General features: G+C 33.9%; 2 protein-coding genes across 4 annotated transcripts; one reads left to right on the top strand and one right to left on the bottom strand.

The window, feature by feature from the left end:
• Nucleotides 1–13310: 13310 nt before the first annotated feature.
• On the top strand, nt 13311–15183 carry LOC105782949 (GRAS family protein RAD1). Its single transcript, XM_012608074.2, has one exon. The coding sequence runs from the start codon at nt 13348–13350 to the stop codon at nt 14932–14934; it is 1587 nt and encodes a 528-aa protein (XP_012463528.1). The 5' UTR covers nt 13311–13347; the 3' UTR covers nt 14935–15183.
• Nucleotides 15184–16381: 1198 nt separating this feature from the next.
• On the bottom strand, nt 16382–27153 carry LOC105782906 (uncharacterized). 3 transcript variants are annotated; one of them, XM_012608018.2, is made up of 10 exons: nt 26915–27153; nt 24062–25435; nt 22488–23965; nt 22318–22398; nt 21153–21305; nt 20534–20697; nt 20236–20383; nt 20023–20145; nt 18269–18356; nt 16382–16805 (listed from the first exon to the last, which is right to left on the bottom strand). In XM_012608018.2, exons 2-10 carry the CDS (start codon nt 25197–25199, stop codon nt 16612–16614), a joined length of 3567 nt encoding a protein of 1188 aa, XP_012463472.1. In that variant the 5' UTR covers nt 25200–25435; nt 26915–27153; the 3' UTR covers nt 16382–16611. The 3 variants fall into 3 exon arrangements, with proteins under 3 accessions (XP_012463472.1, XP_012463457.1, XP_012463464.1); XM_012608003.2 differs by having other exon boundaries at nt 22488–25221; nt 25328–25435; XM_012608010.2 differs by having other exon boundaries at nt 22318–22395; nt 22488–25435.
• Between the last annotated feature and the right edge of the window lie 300 nt (nt 27154–27453).

The following is a 27453-nucleotide window of genomic DNA, read 5'->3' as shown; positions in this document are numbered from 1 at the left end:
ATGTATGTAACTTTTAAATTGGAAAAAAAATTAAGGTTTCAAACCTAGGGTATTTTCCTTCTGTCCTTAATTCAAATCTTCTATTTTATTTCAATTTTGATTCCAAAAGCAACAAAATATTTACCAAAAGCAGGAAAAAAAAAATTGAAATTAAATTTTAATATCTGAAAATATAATGTTAGAACAACAAATGTGATGCCTAAGTTAATCTTAACCCCAAGGAGTGCTTTATTAATCAAATAATCAAATGAATAATAAAGATCTTTTATATAGGCTACAAAATGAAAATCTCATGATTATAATAAAACAAAGTAATCTTAGTCGAACTAACTTTTAAGCAATTTAAAAGACTTAAAATCTCCTAAATTTTGAAATGAATAAATACAAAAAATATAAAACTTAATAAATAAAATATTGGGCTTATATACAATCAAAATCAAGACTCAAAATTGAATCCAATATGATTTAAAAGTAAACCAAATCCAAAATTCGTAATTCTCGTAACAAACACGTCCAAAATTTTTTACTTATGCAATCTTCACTAAAATGGCCATAACATGAGTTTCTGAACTCAAAATAAAGTGATTCAAAGTATGTTTCGAATTCATTAATTAGAAGGTATCTTAACCCAAAAAGGCCTAGATTCCATCCAAAAATGCGTCGTAGGTCAATTGATTTTTCATACTTGAAAATTAATAGCTTTAGTGAATTAAATTTAACAATTTCACCCCATCCGTGCATGTATCAAAGATTGTGGTATTTGTTTTCTTCACACTCCAATGTACTACGATCCGACAACGTAATACAGCTTAATATTAGTTAAACATTTAGACAACTAATGAGCAACATTTGCTTCTATTTTGCTTTGCATGCAAAAACCATATGAAGACAATTATATAAAGTATATTAATGTAATCAATGAATTTTTTTTATTAACTAATTTGTTCAAAAAAATTTACAAGTTTACAAATGAATATACTACACTCAGGGCACCAGATCCAACACCAGCAACCATTTTTCCTTCTCAAGCGCAATGGAGCATTATCCTTCTTCCCTCCCTCAACAACAGAATCGCTAGCCTCTTCTTCACATGTGGAAGACTTCATGATCGACTTTCAAACAGGATAAATAAAGAAAAAAATTTTAAAAAAAAAGATAAACTTGTTTACTTGAGACTAACAGAGTGAAAATTAACTACTCACAAACAAAAATAGAAACAATGAAATAAAGTTACAAGAAAATGCAGAGACTACCAACAAAGATGAATAGCAAAAATAACAAATAAAGGGATTTTATAGGATATAGGAATGTAACAGCTCGTTTTTAGTGAAATCAAAATAGTGGTTTCGGGACCACAAATTCGAGTCCAAAAGAAAAATTATTTTAATATTATTTCATGGTCTGCATTATGATAGAAATGTCGTATGAAAATTTCGTAAAGAATTTTTACTGATTTTATGCCTAATCTGATAAAAGGACCAAATTGCATAAAATGCAAAATTGAATATGGAATTCAAAATTTGAGGTCCTTATATTACAAATAAACCATTTAGAGGAGTTAGTAGATAAGTATGATGACTCATTATTGGAAATTTAAGAAAAGAAAAGGATGAAATTTGAAAGTAAAAATAATTAAAGATGATAAGTAATAAAATAAAACAAAATATCATTATATTATTATCTTTCTTAAAATAAAAGACATGGAAACCCTAGTTTGAAGCTTGAAGATAGGCAAGCATATTTTGGCTCAATTAGGTGAGTATTCAAGTCTCGTTTTTAATGATCCTTATGTTTCTGAGATCGTAATAGCTTAATCTAGCTATCTCGGGGATTAATTTGCAAAGTTATCAAAGTACTAGGGTTTTGCCATGGATGAATATGCATGGATTATGAATTTTTATGGTAGAAAATGAAAGGTTGATTATAGATAAACAACTTTTGTAAAGTGAATTTTGATGAAATTATAATTTAGGGACTAAATTGAAAAGATGCAATTCATGGAAAAATTCTGAATTTTATGAAATATATGAGCTGTTATTGTTACATTTAAAAATTTTCTAGGCTTGGAATTAGGATTAAATTGCATGAATTTCATTTTCCGAGCCTAGGGATGAAATTGTAATTTATCAAAAGTATAGGGGAAATGGTAATTTTTTGTAAAGTGTGAATTGAATATGAATTGTATTAAATTGAGTTAAATTTACTCGTATAGATCCGGATAGACCAAAGACGGAGTTAGATCGTGGAAAAAAAAGTGTCGAATTAGTTTACCGTATATGAACACTTGTCGAGGTAAATTTGTGTAACTAAATTGTATAATTATGTGTTTAAATTGAATGTTATGTATATGTGTTGTGTAATTGACATGTATGAAAATCAGTCACATATCCGGCAATGTCCGACAAATATTAAGTCTCGTTTGAATAAATAAAATTCAATGGATACAGGGTTCCCGAATTGGTTGTGGTCCTGCATGTGTTGCAGACACACCACAGCTCGAAAGGGCGTCCTGTTATTAGCTATCATGAGCATCCTGATATTTGGCTCTCACGAGCTTCCCGTTATATGGTTCTTGTGAGCTTCCCGTTATATGGTTCTTGTGAGCTTCCCGTTAATAGCTCTTCGGAGCATCTTGATTGGTTGTGATCCTGCATGTGTTGTGGACACACCGCAGCTCTTATGATCATCCCGATATATAGCTCTCCAGAGCTTCCCGATTAAAGGCTTTTTCATGAGATTCTCGATTAATTGCTCTCTGGAGCTTCCCGATATTGGCCCGCTTGAACTTCCCGATTATGGCTCTTTCGAGCTTCCCATTATACAGCTCGAATGAGCTTCTCGTTATATGGCTCGAAAGATTTTCCCGTTTACATGTTTGCTTGAACATTCATATATATGAATTAATGGATTACAGTTTTTTACACCTTGTGTGTACTACTCGTATATCCATCGATATTTTCAATTATTCAAAGGGCAAAATCCTAACATGAGAAAATATGAGTACGAAATGAACTGTTACCCGTATATATCTGAAATACATGGAATTTATATATGAACACAAGATGTGGAAAGTTTATGAATATGGAAATTTGATATTTGATGAGTTCATACATGTTTCTTGAAATTCATGTGAAATACATTACTAACATGTTTGATGAGGATATGTGTATAGGCTATTGGCCAAACTGCTTTGGATGTATTTTGTATGCTTACCTTAAATGTAAAATAATGGTAAGTTAATTTTCAGTTATACGAACTTACTAGGCTTTAAAGCTTACTCTGTTTTATTTTCCTCTATTCTATAGTAATTCGGAAGCTTGTTGGGTTCGAAGCTTGGCGGAGATATCATCACACTATCCATCGGCTCATTTCGGTACAAATATAAAACTAATTTTGGTTATAATGGCATGTATAGGTTAAATAGCCAATGTTGGCATGTAAAGGTTGGTTGTAACTAGCCATTAGAATGGTTTGAGTTGGACACATTTTGATGTGTATATATATGTGTGTGGCCTTATCTTGTTTATTGTGTATTTGGTGTGGTTGAGTAATGGATAACTTATAAGTATGTTGATAATTAGATTGAGTTAATATGTTTGATATAAATAAGCATACATGTGAATTTGATAAATTTAGTAAGTTGGATTCTTGGTCATATATGATGAAATGTCATGTATAAGGCTTGGTTTTGGCTTGATTTATATGTCTTGTATTGGCTTGTGAATGTGTTAAAGTGTTAATGTAGGTGGAAGGCAAATTTGGGTGAGAAATATGGCTTGGAAATGGTCTTATTTCGTCCACACGGGCAGAGACACAGGTGTGTGTCTTAGCCATGTATGACACACGGCCTAGCACTTGGGCGTGTGATTCGGCCGTGTGTCCCATGCATCATTAAAATTTCAAAACATAATGCTTAAAATTTCTCACACGGCCTGGCACACGGGCGTGTGGCTTGGCCGTGTGACCCCTGCACCTATTCAATACAAATCATTGTGTTCATAGAGCCTAACACACGAACGTGTAACTTGGCCGTGTGACCCAAGTCAGAGAGTTACAAGGGTACAGACACGAGCTGGACACGACCGTGTGTCCCTATTTTGAATGCCTACACGGCCCAAGACACAGGCATGCCTCTTGGTCGTGTGAGCCACAAAGGTCTATTAGTTCTTCCTCCTCTCCTCACAAGTTTGATCATTTTCTGACTAAGATCATACAAACAATGAACAAAAGAAAATTTTGAAACAGAAAAAACTAAATAAGAATTTCAGGCAAGAATTTTGAAACAAAAAAAGTCCTAAGAAAAAACAAAAGAACAATTTATAGTAATTCTTCATAAATGTATTGTTTGGGAATTCGAGGACATAACCAATATCATTTGGCCACCTGCACAATGTCAAATGCTCCTCATCATGACCACTACTCCCCAAAAAGGCATTGCATTTATGAAAATTATTCTTAAAATCTAATGTTGTTTCACCTTCCCTGATAAGAAAACCTTCAAGAAAACTGCAAAACATGTCTTGCGAAAAGTCATTTTATAACCTCCCACTCGACTAAGGGGGTTATTGTTATATCTGTAACAGCTCAATTTTAGTGGTGCCAAAAATGGTGGTTTCGGGACCTCGATTCCAACAAGAGAGTTAGTACTTTAATATTTATTTAATGTCTATACGGTTAATTTAAGATCGTATTAAATTTTCGTTAAGAAATTTTGAAGTTTAAATGGTTAATTAGGTAAAAAAGATCAAACAGTAAAAGATGCAAAAGATGGTTTCTATTAATTAAATGGATTAAATGGTCTTAGAAGTATAAATTGAAGGATTTAATTGGTAATTATACCATAGTGTAAGTTAGTGGATGATGTTAGATTGATTATGGTGTAATTTATTAGTTTTTAAAATGTTAAAGTGGTAAATTTATATTTATGTTAAAAGACTAAATAAAACAAAAGGAAAAATTGTGTCATCTTCTCCAATGAACCTAGACAAAATCGATTCCTCCATTTTTTGTGGAGAAAAACATTCGGCCAAGTATTGCTTGTGTGCATGGTGAGTTTTTTAACCCCATTTTTAATGATTTTTATGTTTTTGAGCTCGTTTTAGCTTAATTTACTTATCCCAGGGGTTAATTTGCAAAACTATTAAAGGTTAAGGGGCTTGCCATGGTTGAGTTTGACTGTGTTTTGATGTTAATTGATAGATTATTAATTTTGATTGTTAAATGAACATGTTTTGTTAGGTGATTTTTAGAGAATTTAAGGAAATATCGGCTAGCTTATTTTGTAAAATGAAGAAAAACGTAGATTGATATGAGTATAAGGAAATATCGGCTAGCTTATTTTAGGTAGAAAAAGGGTGAATTTTCAAGTTATGGGCTTAAGGACTAAGTTGTGAAAAAGTTAAAATAGGGGTAATTTTGTAATTTCATGATAATATGAATTATAGATTGAATTGAATATTTGAGGTTATTTGAAGTACTTAATTGAATGAAATTATTATTTAGATCAAGATACATAGCAACCGGACTTAAATCGAGGTAAAGCTAAGGTGTTGGATTAGTTTTTGACTCTATTAAAACAATCGTAGTGATTAAGGTAAGTTCATATAGAGATTAAAATTTGACATTTGATTTTGAATTGAGTTTACTAATTGTAACATATTAGATTTAATTTGACTCGATGGTATGATAATATTTGAAATGTTGGCGGTTAATTAATCTCGTTTGAACCTTAAGAATTCTTAGGATACAAATGACATATCATTAGGGAATCATGTTTCGGGTGCTGGTCTTGAATGTCCTACCGATGGTTGATGTAACACCCATAACCCTTATCTGTCACCAAAACAGGGTTATGAAGTATTACCAAACTTTACAGAATAAATACAAACATTTTATAACATTTAATAAACATATCAGAAACCAATCATAAATACTCATATTGTCCTTTGTATGAGCCCTTGAGTCCCAATATACACCTTAGAAGTGAATCGAGATTAAACCAGATACTCAGGAAATTTTTCCCAAAATCTCAAAATTTTTTTCGGAGCAGGGGACACCCGCTCGTGTCTTAGGCCGTGTAGGCATTCGATGTGAGGCACACGGCAGTGTCCCAGCCCATGTCCATACACGGATGTGAAAAGTGTAGGGGTCACACGGCCAAGCCGCATGCCCGTGTGCAAAAACCTGGGCAATCTATTTCGAAAATTTAAGATGCAGGGGACACACGGCCAAACCACATGCTCATGTGCTAGGCCATGTGTCACACACGGTTGAGACACACGCCCGTGTCTCTTCCCGTGTGGATGAAAATTGGCCATTTTATGGCCTCTTTTCTCACCCATTCTTAACTTCAACCTACACTCCTCAAAATTTCATACATATAAGCCATAACAAGATCTCTAAAACAACCAATTCCTAACTTTAATATGGTCATATTATCACATATATTTTAACATTCTAATTAGAACATAAAATAATTCACACATGCAACCACTTATATCAACATGTTTTACCAATTTATTCATCACTAAGCCTAGGAACTATCCATCCATTAACCACACTAATACTATACCAAACATGATAATACCATTCATATATAAGTTAACTTGAAACATAAACAAAATGCAAGTATTAACATTTATACAACCATTTTAATCCCTATACATGCCATATAAACCATAATATGTATTGCAAATTCTACCGAAATAAGTTGGATAGTGTGGCTCGATGTGTTGATCCAACCTTCCGACTTCTCGAAACTCTACAAAGAACATTAAATAACACAAGTAAGCTTAATGAAGCTTAGTAAATTCGTTGGCTTTTAAACGTAAATCTTATCGAACATACTATAACAATTCATTTAAATAAATCATTCAATACACTATTCCTGCCAAACACAATTTCAATCGATGAATTCACTTATTTCAAATCGATATCAATAATAACTTTAAATCTTCAGATATTAATTCCATATGTCACTTACCAACCCTTGTCAAATCAAAAAACGTCTTACGAATATAAGTACATCATAAACTGAAGCCCGAAGGCTATACAGAAGCACATAAGTGCTAAACAGAAACCCATAAGGGTTTAACGGAAGCTCATAAGAGCTGAACGGAAACCCATAAGGGTTAAGCTAAAGCTCAAAAGAACTGAACAGAAACCCAATAGGGTTAAATTGAAACTTATATGAGTTAACTGAAGCTCATAAGAGCTAAACAGAACTAAACACAAAAGTTCGCAACAAATGTTGAACCTCAGTTTACTTGGGTAATTTGTCGTTAATTCCTCCTTTGCACTAACAACTGTACTCAATCCCGTGTTCCGTTCGTTCCGAACATTCAATTCAATTTCATAATTTTAACAAAAATTTTATTTTCAAAAATAATATGAATAAATACATAATACCATTTATCAAATTAACATATAATATTAAATTTTAACCATACGAACTTACCTGGGTTAAATTGTGAAATTTATAGTAGTTCAGTGGACTATTCATTAATTTCTCTTTTCACGATTATCTAGGGCTCTTGATCTAAAATATAAGATTATTCATTCATTAGCATATATTTTAATTCTAATTCACTTCACAATTAATACCTTTCAATTTTTGAAATTACACAATTACCCTAACTTTTACAATTTTTCAATTTAGTCCTCACTAATTAGCCTATCAAATGAGCTAATTTTTCTCAATTGTCAATTTATCTAAATATTCTACACTATTATACAACCTTTTATCAACAGAATTTTAGTATCAAACCCTAGTATTTAGTCTTTTCACAATTTGATCCTAAAATCAATTTTTATTCAAATCATTTGATAAAATCATCATATAACAAAATTAAAGCTCTAAATCCATTTTAATTCATCACAAAAATTCAGAACTCATCAATGGTAACTTTCAAAATTACCCATAAAATAAAAAAACTAATGACATAGACAGTTGGACCTAATTGTAAAAGTATTAAAAACACAAAATTTCAAGAAAAGAGCAAGAATTGAACTCACTTGATGTAACAATATGAAAAATCAGCTTTGGAGACTCTCCTATGGTGTTTTTGGTTGAGAATCATGAAGAAATTGCTAGAAACTCTTTTAATTGATGTTTTATTTGTTTAATTTACAAAATTTATAATTTTGCCCTTAATTCACATTGTTTCCTTATTTCTTTCGCCCTTAATTCACATTGTTTCCTTATTTCTTTCATATTTATGCCGCCCCAGCCATATCATTAGGCCAATTTACACTTTAAGTCCTTTATTTACCACTTGGCTATTTAATCACTATTTCTTTAATTAGCAAGTTTTGCACCTTTTTCAATTTAGTCCTTTTTATTTAATTAACTATCGAAATGTTAAAATTTTCTAACAAAAATTTAATACTAACTTAATGACACTTTGTAAATATTTATAAAAATATTTATGGCTCGTTTTATGAAATTGAGGTCTCGATAGCTCGTTTCTAGAACCACTTAACTTAATACTTTCTTCTAAAACACAAATCACTATTTCAAAAGTCTTTTTAAAATCACATTTAACTCATAAATACTAAATAATAAAATTTTTGAACTCACTCGTCAGATTTAGTGGTCTCGAACCACTATTTCTGACGACACTAAAATTTGGGCTGTTACAGTTGAGGTACTGCATTTGCTGCGGATTCTCCACAGCACGTGTAAGCAGCATTATGTAGCTAACATTCTGACCCACAGCTCGTGTGAGTAGGCCCATTTCATAGCTCATGTGAGCAATATTGAAAAGAAAAGGTTATGGTTATAAGAAAAGGCACATTATGTGTGAGCATTCCCGAGTATCCAACATAATTCTAGATGGTTCAACGAGTAAGAAAAAGGAATTGAAAAGGGCCTGAATGCAATGTCATAGATATTTATGTTCATAAGGGAAGAAAGTTAATATGTACCATGGATGAAAAGACTATTGAATATTCATATGAGCAAGGTAAATGGATGCAATTTACTTCATGGTATTTGTTGTGTCCTATGATGTTATATGGTTAAATTTTCTACTAATGATGTGGATTATTTTAAATAGGAATATCAAGTATTTATATGAACTACTAAGCATGATTGAATGTTTAAATGTGGTGAAATGGTAAGTTTACGCTTCTCTTTTACGAGCTTACTAAGCACGAGTTGCTTATGTAGCTATTTTTCCTCTGTTTCGTAGATTATCGGAAGCTCGGCCGGTTGGAAGCTTTTCGGAGTTTTATCACACTATTCATAATTCACTTTGGTAGTTTTGGTTATTTTTTAATTATGGTTATAAATGGCATATATAGGGTTTGATTTCAATGAAGCTTTTTGATATGTTTTGGTTTCTCTTGTAAATGATTATATGAATATATGGTTAGTTTGGCTTGTATATGTTAAAACCATATGGTTATGGTCATTTTGGTATGTTTATTGTAAAAGGTGAATGGTTTGACAATTGATGTCATTAGGTAGCTAAATTGACTATGTTTTGTGATTAAGATGTGACATTATAGCATTGTATTGATTGAAAGTGTTTTAGTACAAATGAGGTGCTTTTGAATGGCATATTGGTTAGGAGAATTAGATTGAATGAATTTGTATATTTATATGTGTTTGAAATGTGTTTAGGTCTATTAAATGTATGCAAAAATGGAGTAGATTGTTGGGAAAGTTTTGATTTTAAAATAGCTTGTTTTAGGGTTAAATATTGGAGCACATAGCCTTGGACACGAGCTGTCACACGGTCTTGTGACACACACGGTCTGATTACACGGTCGTGTGTCTCTTTTTATTTCAGGCATAATTATCACATGGTTTAAGACATGGCCGTGTGTATCAAGTTAGTGAGTTACACAGTCTGGCACACGGTCTGCAACTCAGTCGTGTGTATCAAGTCAATGAGTTACACGGTTTAAGACACGGGTTGGGACACGATCGTGTGTCTAATTGTTTTAACACTACACGGTCTGGGCCATGTCACACGGCCATGTGACCCCTGCTTTTCTAAATTTTCAATTTTTCCTTAGATTTTTTGAATTGTTTCAAATTAGTCCCAGATTGATCTCAAACTGTTCTTAGGGCCACGAAGGCTCGATTTAAGGTCAAATGTGTATGTTTACTATGTTTGTAATGAATTTTAAGTAATTAATATTAAACGACATTATTAACATGGTTTGGATTTAATTTTTCTTATTGGTACAATAATACTCCATAATTCTAATCCGGCGACGGAGACAGGTTAGGGGTGTTACAATATCCCTCCTCCAAGTGGACACATGTCAGCACTAGAAGCATTGTTGACCCTTGTGTTGACTTCCCTAAAATAATGTCTTGACAGACCTCTTGACCTCAATATCTCTAAGTATGACCATTCATTTTCACTCAATTGAGTCATCCACCTGGACTTAAGTGTGAATATTGTCTTAATGTGAACACACTTCCAAGCAACAAGGAGTCTATTTAGGCTTAACTACCTCATACTAATAAAGTCCCATGATACGCACCTATGATTATCCATTACGCATTCAACGGGCCTAAATGTATATCTTGACACATCATACCCACAAACAAAGGGACCTCTCCTATGAATACCTTGAGAAATGACGACTAAGGGATCGAACCTTGTAACACCCTAAGGTTATTTTGAACACTCATCTTCTCGATAAACTTGTCCCTTGTCCTTGTTCCAACTCTCGGCCTCTTTAGGTGAACCAACCTCCATTGCACGACCTTGGTCTTCTTCTTACTCCCTCTTATCTACCTCCCTTGTTGTACCTTGTATCAACACCAACAAAAATTCATCATGATCAAATTCAACTTTTTCATTCTCAACACCTATCATGTCAAAAAGTAAATGGACTTTCTTCAACAATTGTAGTGCCTAGCTAAAGCTTGTTCATAAACACTCTATTGTCGCCGTTGTCCACATTAGATTCATGAAACCTAAAACGTATATAATTTCTCATTTTCTTAGCATGACTCTTCTGTAATATCTTCAAAAGTTAAATCATACAAATCACAAGGATTTATCTTCACAATGACTTGTCAATTGAGATCTTAAATATCCTTAGCATAATAAACTTATTCAGCTTGAAAAGTTAAAACATATGACTCGTTAGTTTTCAACTTATGAGTAACAATAACCATTATAAACCCAAACTTATCCATTTCAAATATCGTCTTGCAATAAACATCACACCAAATATCTTTAAACAAAATTAAACTTTTTGTTTACACTAAATAATTTAACTGTAGTCAAAATAATATAATTTAGCTTCTTTCATCATGAAACTGATTAACAAATAATCATTAAATGTTATTAAAAATGAAAAATAAAAGATATGTGAGGCATCCATTTGATGTTTTGGCATAGCCATAGCCAGCTTAAATGTCTTGTTACTTGTTGGCCGCCCAAAGGGGGAAATAGGCAAAGACAACAACATCAAGTTAATTAGGGAAGGTTGACATTTTGGACCTACCTTTGTTGAGCTAACCGCCCCAATTTGCTTGTCTTTAAGGCCGGCAATTTGCACTTTACTTTTTTTTTCTTTTCTTTTATGCTATATTTCTATTATTAATTGCCAACAACAAAATTCAATGCTTGTTATTATCCCCACCCATGTCCCTTTCCTTCATCCTCTGCCCAATTCCCTTGAGGTTTTAATTCTTTTTTTAATTTTTTATTCAATATTTGACTTACATATTACTAAAAATCATATCACATGCATACCACAAATATGGAATACAAATATGTGTTTAAAAATAACATACAATAAATAGTGAAACGTATGACTTAAAACCGATTAAGAACAATAACACATGAAATATGTACGATATTAAAATTAAAAAAATTAGATTAAATTGTTTATGAATGGATGTGTGTTTAAACATAACATACCATAAATAATGAAACGTATAAGGTTTGGAACTAAGAATAATAACAACACATATGTAATATGTATAAAATTAAAATAAAAATATTTTAACTTGTGGGTAAAAGAAAATTAAATAGGTAAATACATCATATTAAGAATATTAAATGCACTCCAATTGTTTGTCATGGTATTTTGTTTTTCTATAGCATGTCAAAAGTTATCAAAGAAAATTCAATATTAAACTTTTAGTTTTAAAATTTTAAATATCAAGTTGAATTATGATACCAACGCAATCAGTGACACAAATTTAGTAAGAGAACGCGTTTTATGTTAAAAGTTAATTTTTGAAATTTACTTAAGAATTATTATTGGTGGTGATAAAGAATTTGTTATATATTCATTAATCACGAGTTTAATTTCTAGACATGTTAATTCTAGTTCGTTTATTCTAAAACTATATAAAAGCATGAAAAACAAAATGTCATCAAAATAGTTATTTAATAACATGATATATTAATCCCAATTAACCGATCACTTTTCTTGAAAACTTCAAATGAAGTAGAAGTTTATATGACTATCTTATACAACACGTGTAAAAAGTTATGTGTTGAAATTTTGTTTACCAAATTTAATAGAATGAAATTTTTAATATTTGTATCAAACAGTAGGGAGATTATGAAAAATATTAGGATATTGAAATTAAAATTCTATCTTTATTATAGAAATTATTTTAAAATAAAGTGTTGAATATTTTCCAACTAAAATCATAGAAAGCAATTTTTTTTTTCTTTTGAATGTACTAATTTGCATGAATCTTGCAAATGTTGTCCAGAGCAAAAGTCAATTTGTAGTCATTTTTCTTGTTGAAAAAGTTGGCAAAATTTTCCTCCAAACACTTGCTGATGTTCCCATGACTTGCTCACGTTATTGACAATGGTATCGATCGTTTGCATCTGTTATTTTGGGTTTAAATTAATAAAAAATTTAATGTGTTTTCATCTCGATTAATACCTCGTGGGTACAAGATTTTGATACCCTAAACCAATTGTTAATTTTCTTTTATTCTTTTTACTTTTCATAATTACATCAGAAAATAAATATAAGTTAGTAGCATGTATTATATTAATATATATATATATTTCTAAGCATACATATGAAAAGAATTTAAAACACAAAAGAATCTGAAATAATACATGATAGCAAACAAAAATCATACGTGAAAATATTACAAATAAACTTGATCCCAAAAGTGTTGTACATGAATTTTCTAATATTAATGTTGTTCTCTATCATTGACATGAGTACAAAGATGTTTCTTCGCCAACCCTCAAGAAATAGGCTTTTTTTTCCTTAAAAATATATATGATCGATAATATATATAGACATAGATATCTATCTATATATTTAGAGACTAGACTTGACTTAGGCACCACTCACTAGTCATTCCCTTGTCCTCCTTAATACCTCCGAGAAGTAATGGAAGGGTTCAATGGTTGGTTGTATGAAAGCTTCAACCATGATTTCGCCATTCGAAGGTTTTGTTCGGCAAGAGTTGAGCTTGAACAAGGGGAGTTGGGCGATGCCATGAATAATGAGATTGAGCCCTTTTGTCCTGATGATGAAATTAGCACCCCTCACTTAGCTGCTTCTGAGGTCGATGACTTTGTTGATAGTTTCATTAACATGGATTATGATGTTGATGATGATGGGGATGGGGATGATAAAGACGATCGTAACTCCAAGAAGCAGCAAAATTTCCATCATTTTCAGGACAAAATCGAGGCATTTTCGATTGTCAATGATGATTCGCTGATGATTGAAGGAGATGAATTGGAGATGAGTAGCTCATGTGAAGATTTGGGAGCAAATGAAATGGTTCCTAGCATAGAGGAGGCCAGCCATGGGGTAGACCAAGGGCTTCACCTGGTGCACTTGCTGCTGGCATGTGCCGAGGCAGTAGGCTGCCGTGACATACACCTTGCGACCTCTATGCTCAGCCAAATTGGGGCTTCGGCTACTCCTTTGGGTGATTCACTGCAAAGGGTTTCCTATTGTTTTGCTACAGGATTGAAATCTAGACTGTCTCTTCTTCAAAATGTCAACGGAAACGGCACCATTACAAATTGTGCCATTGATGTGCCAATGATAGCTAGGGAGGAGAAAATGGAGGCTTTTCAATTACTTTACCAGACAACTCCTTACATTGCATTTGGCTTCATGGCTGCAAATGAGGCAATATGTCAAGCAGCACAAGGGAAAGGTTCCTTGCACATCATTGATCTGGGAATGAAACATACCCTTCAATGGCCTTCCTTGATAAGAGCGCTAGCATCAAGGCCTGAAGGTCCCCCAACTCTCCGAATCACAGCATTAACCAGTGATGAAGATCTAGTAGAGCTTGAAGCTAGCATGAAGTCCCTTGTCGAGGACGCCAGCTCACTAAGTATAGCAATGGAGTTCCACATGATATCAGAGCCAGTTACACCGTCTCTTATGACCAGAGAGAATCTCAACTTAAGAGAAGGGGAATCATTATATATCAACAGTGTTATGCACTTGCACAAATATGTGAAAGAGAGTAGAGGATCACTCAAAGCAATCCTCCAAGCCATCAAGAAACTAGGCCCAGCTTTGCTAACAATGGTGGAACAAGATGCAAACCACAATGGACCATTCTTTCTTGGGAGGTTCCTCGAGTCCCTTCACTACTATTCAGCCATTTTTGATTCCCTTGAGGCAAGTCTACCTAGACATAGTCCTCAAAGGATGAAGATAGAGAGGCTTCACTTTGCGGAAGAAATTCGAAACATTGTAGCTTACGAAGGAACGGACAGAATGGAAAGGCATGAAAGAGCAGATCAATGGCGGAGACAATTAGGCAGAGCTGGGTTTCAAGTGATGGGGCTGAAGTGCTTGAGTCAGGCAAGGATGATGCTTTCAGTTTATGGCTGTGATGGTTACACATTGGGCAGTGAGAAAGGGTGCCTCCTCCTGGGGTGGAAAGGAAGGCCCTTGATGCTGGCATCTGCTTGGCAACTGCACAATGCTTCATCTGCCTACTAATCTACAACCACATTGTCTCAATCAAAACCATTATTTTATTTGGTTTGACATTGACATTTATTAAACTGGTTTTAGAAAACAATAAGATTAAAAAAGGTTTATGTTCTTGGGGACAATCACAATATAGGGCCCCTTGCCACTAGCGATTTCGTTGTCCAAGAAATTGCCTTTTTAGGACTTTGCAGGTTGATTACCTGTCCTGCAGAACTCCTTGGCCGGCTACTTCATATATATTTTTTCTTAAATGCACTTCCTACCTTCCAAATGTTAACTCTCTATATTTTGAAACAATACATAAACTTCAAAAAGAAAAAGTTTAAAGTCTTTCTACCATAAATGATCTCATCCAAGTTCAATTACATCAATCTTATAATAGGAAAGGATAAATAATATATCTACATAAATGTTGGTGAATGTAGTTGAGAGTTAGTGTATAATAGGAATTGATTCAAATTAATTTCTCTATTATTGAATGAATAATTTAATCCTTATAGTATTAAAAAATAAAATAAGATCAAATTAAAATAAAGTTAATATTTACTGCTTACAAAATACAATTTTTTTTGTTTAACAAAGTTTAGCATTTTAAAGGTTTTATCATTTTGTAAATGAAATCTTCAGTTGAAATTGAACTGTAATTAAAATGAATAATTTTCAAGATATTTTGGGTATAGTAAATGTTAACTCTATTATAATTTAAATTTATTTGATTCTTTTTTATAGTATAGAGACTAAATTAATCTATTTCATAATAGAACTAATTTGATCCAATCTCTATAATACAATGGCCTACTAGGTACTTCAACCCAAAAACATATATTGGTCTTCCCAATATTGGGTTAGATAAGGAAGCTATGGCAATTTTTGGTAAAAATCTCTAGTTGATCTAAACTAAATAAATTGGTTCCACAATTAATTTAAAATGAATAATTAAGGACAATTAATCACAATATTAATGTCTTTCATCAATTGTGCATAATTATAACTGAAATATTACCAAATTTAACCCTCAATGTTTACATATTTGATTAACTTAGTCTTGGTTCTTAAAATTTCAACAAATTTAACTTCAACATATACACAATTAAAATATTGCAAACTAAATTTATTAAATCAAGACCAAATTAATAAAATATATAAATGATAAAAACTACATCAATCAAATTTATTTAAAATTGACAAAAAAATACTAAAACCATCATTAATTATCCTTAATTGCTCCGATTTTTTGAAAGAGAATAATTTATTCAATATCAAAATTGAAAGAAACTGAAAGTATTTTTACCGATTCTTTTCCTTATATTCTCCAAAAGCTGTGAATTTGATGTACTCGACATAGAAAAAGTGGAAGATAAACTTTGGGAAAAAGCCAAACCTCGAAATGATATCAAAGTAAATAAAAATGATAGCAATTATTGGAAAAGATGCACAGCCAGTATCAACACAGTTTAAAAGGGAAAAGATAATAAGATTTTTCAAGTACAACATAGTACACTAAATCGCAATTCTTGTTCAATAACATTATTATTTCTTTATAAGAGAAGCCTTCCATTCCAAAAACAATTAGGAAGCCCCAATTTCCTTTCCAAGTGATCATAATCAAATTCTACTCAAATGTGTGAACAATTGAATGAATACCTATCGTGGAAATGACTGTACCCCTTTCAGAAACCATTCTCATTTTGATGCCTTGTGACCCTGCACCTTGCTTTGGCTCGCAGCAGCTGACATTGTACGCAATCGACTAGCAATTTCTGTGAATGATGGCCTGGCTGCAGGATTAGGGGACCAACACTGTTCCATCAATTTCCTCCATTCAGGGTCACAAAAGCTTGGAATTGTCGGTCTCAGTGTGTTGCTTACAATTCCTCCTGTATTTCGACACCAACTTTTAGATCATAGAGAAAGAATTGACTCAACCCTAGAAGTTAAAAAGCATACATGACCAAAAATGCATATAATTATCTTACAGCCAAATCTACATGCAAATAGAAACTAAAGGAGGTGAGATTTATCCAACAACTTCCATTAAATCTTAGGATATCAGCAAAACACCTCCAAACAAGCATATGAAAAAAAGAACGGCTAAAATCTCAGTGTTAAAGCAGATGAGTTTAAATATAATATAGAAGAACAAAGGAATGCATATGTGAGAAAAAGGATATGGCAGCAATCTATGAAAAGATTAACAGAAGATCTTTAAAATGATTTGGCCTTTAGCAATGTAAAATTGCAAATGCGCCAACCTCAGCAAAAAGAAGGCACCAAAAGAATGCTAATAAAATAGTAAAATGTAAAGACAAGAATGGTCACAAGGGTTAGTTACATGAAGATGCGCAAATGCTCTTGTATCTTAAAATTATAAGTTAATCAAACCAAGTCTAATAATTTTTTTTGTTTTAAAGGTATCCAAGGAATACATCAATCAAATAAAATAAGATAAATACCTCGTAAGCTCTTACTCTGAGAAGCTATAAGATTAAATAATTAAGATATGTCACAGAAACCAAAACTGGATGATGGATGATGTGTGTTTCAGCTTTTCAGGATGATTGAGTAGTCACTCAAGTTTGGTCAAATTTCACACTTGCATTCTAATTGTGATGCTATTAGAGGTAATAATCAAGTCAAAGACTCTAGGTTTGTCAGACATGCATAGTATATATGCATGTTTATGCACTCTTATTTACACGCATACGTACCATATGACAGAACATGTTCTCAGTATAGCAACACCAAACACATACATTATTGTATAGCATTTGGCATGACATAGATCATATGCCAGCTGGATACCCAGCATATCTGCAGAAAATTGATGTACTGGACTTAATTTTTACTGTGTAAATACAGCTGCTACAGTCTCCTATATAGACACAGTTCTGACCTTTCAAACCAGGAAAACTTATCAGTTATTAGTATCCTAAAAAATTAGAATTCCTATCTGATATGTACACTATTATAAGTGACAGTCCAAAATTCAAACACACATGTTGTCACATTATCTGACAATATCCATGTTAGGAATCAGCATTGAGGAGATATTTTCCATGGATGAAGTCTAAAAATCAAATGTCATTTAACAGGCTCAATGCCTCATGGTTAATAAAACAGACTATCCTTTACGGATTTTGTCAGTGCATCAACCAAAAGTACTTTCATTTTATATTTTGGCTCTAGAACAAAAATTTTAGCCCAAAGGATGGAAAACACAGGTTGTTACTTCAAAACATCATTCTATGAGTGTTATTTAGTTTTTCATTTGCCTCTAAAACTGGTGAGAATCTTCTTGACACAAGCACAACCTTAATAGTTACAAGTACTCAAGTCATACCTATAATTGCACCATAGTGCATATTGGCATAAGGCTCTTCCCCAGTGAGAATCTCCCATAAAACAATACCAAAAGAGAACACATCAACCTGCAGATCGACAAAGAAGTGTAAAGCATAGTACTGAAAAGTGACTTATGTCATGGCTATATATACCCGAGGCAGAATAAGTAACAAGAATATGATGTTCTTCCTCAACAATCAATGCAGCAATGCTAGCGATATCATCAAAACAGATATAAAAGAAGTATACAGAAACCAGATAGGTTTCTGAGGAACTATCTCACCATCAAAATATTTTAATTTTCTTTCACATCCCCATGCACCATCTCTCTCTTCTTTCTCTTCTTCTTTTTTAAATATTTCAGTTAAGGCTCCCATATAAAGGTGCTTGCATATGTGTGCATGTGCACACACGTAGGTTCATGTATATGCTTTATTTAGATATATTAGTCATCAAAGAATAAATGGCAATTAATAGTGTGGTAAAAAATACAGTTCAAAAAAAAATGAACTACCACTTACTGATTCAGAATCAACAATTGATTCTCCTAGACTATTACCAATGTCATCCATCTTTTGAGTCCCATTTCATTTAAAAAGCCATGTTAAAAAATAGTTTGATGCTGTATGGTTTAGCTACGACAGATGCTGCATTATGATATACCACAAGCAAAATCTGTTCAATTTCTTTCCTCTAAGATGACAGCAAAACTTGCACATTCTTTCCTTCTTTGAAAAAGTCAGCTGCTTGAAGCCACTACATCTGTTATATGTCCTTTTAAAATGATACATGGTACTGCTCTTAAGCTCAAACTATCTCGATAAATAAAAAGATGCAGACAAATATTTCGCAAAAATACGTCTTTAGCAAAATTCTCTACTTTAATTTGTAAGATTCAGTGGTAAACTGCCTCCTCCTAACCCACTACAGCCAACTATTAAGCAGTAGAGGTACTCATGGGCCGGGCGGCCCGGCCCGGCCCGACAGCCCGCCCGAAATATGGGAGGGTTTGGGTAAAAATATAGGCCCGAAATATGGGCTTGGGCAAAAAAACGAGGCCCGATTAAAAAACGGGCCGGGCCTCGGGCACAACTTTTTTGGCCCGGGCCCGGCCCGGCCCGAATATAATAAATATTTTTATTATTTTTTATTTTTTTAATTTTCAAATAATTTTAAAATACTTTTTTTAAATTTTTTAAATTTTAAAATTTTTTTAAAATACTTTTTTAATTTTTTTTTAATTTTAAAATATTTTTAAAAAACTTTTTTTAATTTTTGTTTTAATTTTTAAAATAATTTTTTGGTATTTATTTAATAAACGGGCCGGGCCAGGCCCGGGCTTATAATTTTTTTCCCGGGCCGGGCCTGGGCAAAATTCTAGGCCCATATTTCGGGCCGGGCCCGGGCCTAGGACCCAGGTCGAATTTTTTTATGGGCCCGGCCCAAACCCAGCCCGGCCCATGAGCACCTCTACTTATTAAGCAGTAGCAGCCATTTTTATTATCATTATCTTAATTTTCCATTAGATGGTAGCTGATAATGGCAGCAATTCAGAATATGTACTGATCAGTGCAATGGCTTCTTAAATAAAGAATAATAAGTTAAAGAAAGCCTTCTCCCCATTGAGTCTTAAGGACTGATTTTTACAATGCAATAATCAGATAAAACCTACCAGATGATCAATGGGAAGAATCAGGAAGAGCAAATAGCTTATTGTACCAGTTCAAGTTATTTTCATGAATGACATCTTACCTTTTCTGAAACCTTATTGCTGCCCCCATTCAAGAGCTCCGGGGCCATCCACGGTAGGGTCCCCCGAACACCACCAGAAACTAAGGTATTACGTTTTATTTTAGACAGTCCAAAATCACCAACCTGGAAAGAAAAATAATATCTTAGAAATGTAATTATTAGCACCAAATTTAACCATCCTAAATTTGTCCAGGGCAGATGACCAAGGGTAACCTTGCAAATAGGTCGTGAAGGATCTTTCAAGTTAACAAGCAAGTTGTCACATTTCAGATCAAAATGCACAATATTTTTTGAATGTAAATATTCCATCCCGAATGCTGCATCCATGGCAATTATGAGCTTCTTACGACGATCAAGCAACCTGCAAATTTAAATTAGGCAGAACGGTCAAACAGGAGATGTTCATTAACTAACAAAGGCAGTTATGAAATTCTAGGATATCTTCAGCCCCCCAAAAAAAAAAAAACTAAGACAAACTATTACTAAGTAACAAAATGAAAAGAGAATTCACCTATCCTTGCGAAGTAAAACATGCCTAAGGGAACCATCAACCATGAACTCTGTAACAGTAGCCATTGTTCCTCCAGGACCATCTTGCACCACACCATAAAATGCCACCACATTTGGATGATGAAGTTTTGAGAGAATGTCAGCTTCCCGCCAAAATTCAATGGTCTGAGGATGAAGTGCAAATCTTTTAGTATAGCATTAAGTATGAAATAATACCAAAGAGAGAGAGAACAGCAGTTGCAAACATGCATTAACTAGGTTAGATGACGATGATGATAATTAATAATAATAGCAGCAATAATAAAGAAAATAAATCATCGAGAACAGCCATGTGGTCTATTGGTAGAGTGGCTGAACTCTTAGTTCAAGTTACATATACGAAACCCTGGCAACCCCAAGTATGAAAAAAAAAAGAATAATTACAGCTCTATTTGGACCCCCCCCCTTTCACACCCCAAAAAATTAAATAAATAAAATGAAATGAAAAAATGATAATAGTTTTAGTTAGTTAACTTCCTTTTAAGATCAAGAGGCTTTTGCCCAATGGTATCATGAAAGCATACACGGAAAATGTATCACATGTATAAAAATATTAATAATTTGCAAGTTAGGCAAATTACCAATCTTTCTTGCTCAGATGATCGACCTGTGAAGCAGCTTTTTTTTATTCTCTTGATGGCAACATCTGATCCCCTCCATTTGCCATGATATACGGTCCCAAATGTACCAGAACCCAGCTCCCTCAACTCTTCAAGATCTTCATTCATTATGAGCTATAACATGATCCAGGACAAACAAGTAAGCATCTAATACATATTACAGAACATTTCAATACGTGGGACACCGTCAAAACAGGTTGAGGCCCAAAGTATAACAAGCCAGTGAGAAGAGAAATGCATTTTTCATTTCAGATTATGTGCATGGAAGTTTTCAAAAGAAAAAAAAGTGCCAGAAACACGTCCATGCAGCTTCAAAGCATTTAATGGCCAGTACATACTCCAAAAGTTTATCCTCATTGCATTTGAGTCCACAAAATTAAGTTTATGATGAGAGACAAATACTGAATCTAAACATATCAGAAAGGGGGAGAAATTAAAATAGCATTACAAAAGAACAAAATTTCCAAAAAAAAAACTAAGATGTTTTAATGCCTTTGTCAATTTAAGAAACCATTCAACAGCTAGCACTAGCTATTCTTCTAGAACTTCTATCAAGCAAATTACAGTCATCAGAATCAAAGTATGTCCTTGTTCTTTTCTTGCATGCACAAAGACAAAAATAAAAAGCTTCAAAAGGATCAGAATACATATCTAGTAAGAACTAAAAGCTAGACATTAATATAGGCTGTCCCTTGCATACCAGGTTTTTATTAGATTACTATGTGACGCACATGAGCAAAAGGAAAGCTAATTTCTGCAACTAGAAGCCTCTATAAAGACAAGCAAGCACTGCCCCATACTGTTCCACTACCCAGTGGAAGTGAACCTCGATGCATCTAAGCATGCACCGTAGCATTAGATAACAAAAGCACTTCAGACCTTTTCAAGTGAACATGCTTTTTTGCAAGGTAATAAGCAGGAAAAAAGATCTACTTGATTGAAGTTATTTATAACTTCTTTAATTTTTTTTATATTAAATGTACCTTTTAAGTAAAAAAGAGATAATATCAAACTCCCTACTTTTCAAAAGTTTGAGTATTCAACAACAAACATGGGACCACTCCATTTCATATGCACCAAAAGTAAAACAACAAAAGCAGGAGAATCTGTGACAACAGTAGCATACCTGCAAGGTATTGATATCAAATTCTCCCAGAGAAGGATCCAAAGGAGGTAGACCAATATTCCTCTTTTCTGATTTCATCTTCTAGAAGAACCAATGCAATCATATTCTATTAGGTGACATCTTTTAAGAAAGTAAGGTGTACAAAATCAATTCTCATTGACATTAATTACCTCATATTCTGACTCTGGTGTTCTTAGGTTCTCTATCATGGCATCAAACTGCATACTTTCACTGATTTGCACTTGGGGTTGACCATCCTTCGGGTTGTCTTCAACAATTTTTTTATCCGACTCAGCTTGGCTCAATGGAACTACACCCACTGGGGCAAACTGATCTGATACATGATCTTGGTTGATGAGAGAACCATCTTTTTCACCAAAATCTTGCGCCAACTTCTGAAAATATGACCAGCGTTTGGGCTCATGGTTTTCCATGTTCAAGCTCAAGCCAGCTCCATCTGTCTGCAGTGGGCTAACACCAGAGGATTCCTCAGAAAGCATTGCTTTGGAAAATATATCAGAAAGGAAGTCTCGAGGAAATCGATCATTGATATCAATAAGAATGTCTCCCTGCTCCGCCCTGATAATACCGCTACTGTGGTTCTCTTTAGAATCATCTTTTGTAGAGCTCTCCGTCCTCAAATCAACCTGAAAATGCACTGGTGGGTTTTTGCTAGTCAAGTTGGCATCATGGGGCAGAGCAAAAGCTGATTCATTTCCTACAGGAAGCCCTGGCCCAGTTTCAGCTTTCACATCAAATGTGGGTTTCTTTTCATCAACTGGAAGGTTATCTTTTGGAAAACCAACCCGAACCCCATCCTTGTTTGGAGCTTGAATATTGTCCATAGGATTTGAAACTGCTTGCTTCAGACCTGTGTCCAACACTTCCTCAGAAGGCTTTGAGTTCATCTGAGAAACAGCAGCAGGAAATTCTTTGTGCTTTTGCCGTTGGGAAATTTCATCATCAATGATTTTATTAGAAGGTTTTGCAGCAGATTTTTCAATATGGGAAGCAATATTAGTATCACATAAATTTCCAACAGTTTCTGTGTTTGGACATTGCTGTGCCATATCAGATTGTGGATGAGCTAAGAGCAACTGAGAACCTAATGAATCATCAGACTTTGATAATCGATTCAGCAAATCTAACTGCTCTCGAGGTATTCTTTCTGAATAATAAACCTTGTGAGGAGGCACTGTCGGCTCATGGTAGCTTAAATCAGTTGGATTAGACTCAGAATCAGCATAACTAGAAGTTGAATGATGGTCATCATTACCCTGTTTAGGAACAAGCACTTCATTCACAGCATCAACAGATGACGCAACTTTTTCATTGTCCTGGTTTTTAGCTTCATTTTTTAAAGTGAAATGCGGCACATCTTGTGGAACAACTGCAACTGGTACTTCTTCACACTGAAAATGATTTATCACCTTTCCTTCATGCAGCCGGGAAGAAACTGGGTGATCTGTTTCCGAAGGACGATGTTTTTCAAGGTCATTGCCCTGGTGACCAGAACCATCAGGTTTGGGTTTGAACTCGGTCGCCAGCATCTGCAGATTCTGTTGTTGTAGGCCATTGTATGGTGGCACTTCAGTCAAGCGTTCATGTTGATTCATAAACACATTAGGAGGAACGGAATTAGAAAATTCTGCAATATAGGAATAATTAGAAGAATTATGACCATACTGCAATGGATACCCCATCCTCTGGCCATGATAAAACTCTGGACGGGTTTCGTAGGCACCTGAGGAACTTGGTAAAACTGGTTGAGAAGACTGAAAAGTTGATGATGACACCATAATGCCAGGAATGTTAGAAGAGCTAATGACAACCGAGTCTCCAGCAACTCTGCTTGTTTCCCTGTTTATGCTCGATCCCACTGGTTCTGTTAAATTGTTAGCAGAAAAGCTTGTCAACCCATGCAGAGTAGTGCTTGTCCTTGTTCCAAAGTCCATTCCATTAACAGCTACCACATATTGAATCTCGGAATCACCATCCATGTTGCCTAGACCAAACTGAGTATCCTCCAAATCACTCAGTGAGAACAGAAACATTCTAAGCTTTTGAAAGGCCTCTTTGTCTAGAAGTTCATTACATTCCTCCATCATATTCTGCAAATCTTCGTCTGAAGACACAGAAACTAAAGCATCAAAGTCCTCTCCTGGAAGCTGATATTTAATCACTTCTGTTTGATCATAAATTGCTAATATCTTCTGCTTAAGCTCCTGCCACGAAATATCCTTTCTGATGCGAATTATGCGAGTTTCACCTCCAACATACCTTAGCTTTCTGTCACTTGGTCGAGGTAGGATTTTCCCACCAAAGCTGCAAAGAACCTTCATCTGTGTTGATGTGCCATCAGAGGTCCCAATTGACATATATAGAAGTCCTCTATTATTTTCATAGCCTAATGTAGTCTGCCGCATTGATTGATGTGACCCATAATTACTTTGGTTTTCATGTACAGAGTCTTTTCTTTCAAACCCCCTCGGACCTTTCTCTACCGTGTTAAGCATTGAAATATCAGACCCACTTTCAGATTCTGTACGACTAATGCCTAAAAGACCTTTTAGATCCATATATCCTGTTGCATAACTGGGTTCACCCAGAGAATTTTGGATGAAATGCTTCCTAGGATTTAACCGATCCCGCATAAATTCAAAAGAAAACTCCTCACCAGTCTGTATGGAATAATTAAGTACAGGTTTGACATCTGATCCTTTTAGCTCAGGAGGCCTTATACTCATGTTTAAGCTGGTCATAGGATCTGGCATAAATGCTTGAGTTGCATGGGGGAATTCCCCATTTCCATGCTCCACAGAGTTGTATTGTTTACTAACTCTAGAATGTTCCATGAAAATCTTGTTTTGATTTTTCTCCATTCATTTAGTCTCAATTGAGTCCCTGTGCCCACATGATGTCATTCAAATATAAAAATAAGCTCACAAATTAGTACAGAAATCTTCTACTGACAACCAATCACCATATAGTACAAAAAAGTCAAACTTGCCAAGCAACTGAAACACAATAGCACATTCTATTTGGTTTCCAGTTTCACAACCAAAAACAGATGACAATAGCCGTCAGGAACCTGTATGAGGAGTAACTGCTACTGGACCTGCAATAAGATGGACTTTAAATCAGACTTTAAAGCATGAAACATAATTCAGAACTATGTTTGAGTAACAAGAAAGTAAAACAAATATGAAAGAAACTAGGAACCAATGCGCAATGTTAACCCAAAGTACACCTCTGTAATTTTAACAAGAAAATGTGCTGCTAAATACTCTTAACACCTAATTATTTTTCACTCAGTAACTAATACCTTAATATCAGCTGAATTTGATTAGAAGCAATACATTAATCAAGACTTGAAATCCTCACTTCCCCAGGACTTAGAACATTGAATGAACAGATAGAAGAAAGGCCTAAAGGAACAAAGGGGCCCAGAGGACGATAGATCTCTTGATTCAACGCTTATTGTTCACAAAAATCCAGATTGGTAAGCCTAAATGCATTGATGTTAATAGTTGGTACCAATAATTTGAAGCTTATTGTTAACTATTTTAGATGCTAAACCATAACAAGAAGAAATTAATAACTAAAATCCAACTTATCTTTCTTAAGGTTCTACAACTTCTCCGACGCCCAAAGGATATAATTCACAACAAAGACATTAGAAACAAATATCAAACAATAAATATGTTACAACCCTCAAAAACAGAAGCTTAACACTATGCTGTTTTCCCCTACAATGCCTAAGTTACTAATAACCTTGTGTTTCATATTCTCTAATTTGTTTTAAGGTAAAATAAATGATGAAAGCACCCCAAGCATTTGGCTCAATGGTAGGTGCATGTACTCGTCTGCTCAAAGAACTGGGTTCAAATCCCACTTTTCCCCGAATTAAACCAAAAACCAGGCTAAAAAAGTTGCTAGAAACAAAAAAACAGCAAACTTTAAAACAACATTATACCAACCTAAAAAGATAGAATAGATATAATCACCTAAACTCCCAAGCACTTGTAAGACGATCCAACCAAAGACATAAATGAGGGGGCCAAGGACATCAATTAAGACTCCCCATCAATTATCCTGAAATCACAACTGTTGTCTTTATTATGACACGTAGTTGTTTGGCTTGTCAACTGTTTATTGGAATTTCACAACTTTGCCAATCCAAACTTAATTATGGCCAACACATGCATTGGGATTACTTATCAATCTTCCAATCCCCCAAACCCAGAAGTAAAAATAAGAATGAATATAAGCTAACATTCCAAGTTTAAACTTCAAACTACTTTCTCTTCTAGGTAAACGTTTAGTATACTTAAACCAGAAGCATTAACCAAGTAACAAATCAACTAAAAACTAAATACGCAGATTGCCCTGCTACATAATACCCTCTAGTTTTAAAATCTACCAGAAAAATAAAAAAAAATAAAACCCTAATATTTGTAGAGAAATTTTTCTTTCAGATCAACAAAGTTGAGCTTATCAACTCCACAAAAAATAACAAGATTTAGAGGAACAAAAGGCAAAAATAAAAAAGCAAAAAATATGAATAATAACCTTTTGAGTTGAAAAAAAAGAATACCTGAAAGCCGAAAGAGAAAAGGGCTTGTAATTGAAGGTTTCACGAGTGAACCAGCAGAAATCCCTGCAACCAGCAAAATAAAAACCCTTCTTTTCAAACCTCAAACTACAGTTTCTGTGATAATTAACGGAAAAGAAAACAAATTTGAAAATAAAAAAACTTTTCTTTTAGACCACAAAAAGCGTTCACATATGATATAGATCTCTGTTTCTTCAATCTCTGACTTCTCTCTGCAAATCTATTTCATTCTTCAACTAGTCAATAAAAAAGATACTGTTAATGACATTCCTATATTACCCTTTAGTTTTAGATATATTTACATTGTCTTTTGTCCTAACTTACGGTTTTTTTGTTTAGTGACTAGATTACCCCTAATCTTTAAGATCACGTGTTTCTCATGCTAAGTTGGGTTTTTTGTTTTCTTCCTTTAATTACCGCTGATCGACTTTCCGGTGAGTAATCAATGGTGTAATTCGCTTGTATGTTGAAGACATAAAAAATTAGTGTCAACTTGACGAAGAACATAAGGATTTAATCAA

Source organism: Gossypium raimondii, chromosome 1 (assembly GCF_025698545.1).
Source record: "Gossypium raimondii isolate GPD5lz chromosome 1, ASM2569854v1, whole genome shotgun sequence".
Lineage (NCBI taxonomy): Eukaryota > Viridiplantae > Streptophyta > Magnoliopsida > Malvales > Malvaceae > Gossypium > Gossypium raimondii.
The sequence above is the reverse complement of the archived record's forward strand: the minus strand, read 5'-3'. Positions and strand labels throughout refer to the sequence as shown.

Coding starts and splice junctions, on each gene's coding strand:
- LOC105782949 (XM_012608074.2), top strand. CDS start 13,348: ATGGAAGGGTTCAATGGTTGGTTGTATGAAAGCTTCAACCATGATTTC.
- LOC105782906 (XM_012608003.2), bottom strand. CDS start 25,199: ATGGAGAAAAATCAAAACAAGATTTTCATGGAACATTCTAGAGTTAGT. Junction 21,306..22,317: donor TTGATATCAATACCTTGCAG/GTATGCTACTGT, acceptor ATCATGTTATAG/CTCATAATGAATGAAGATCT. Junction 20,146..20,235: donor CTTCACGACCTATTTGCAAG/GTTACCCTTGGT, acceptor TTTTCTTTCCAG/GTTGGTGATTTTGGACTGTC.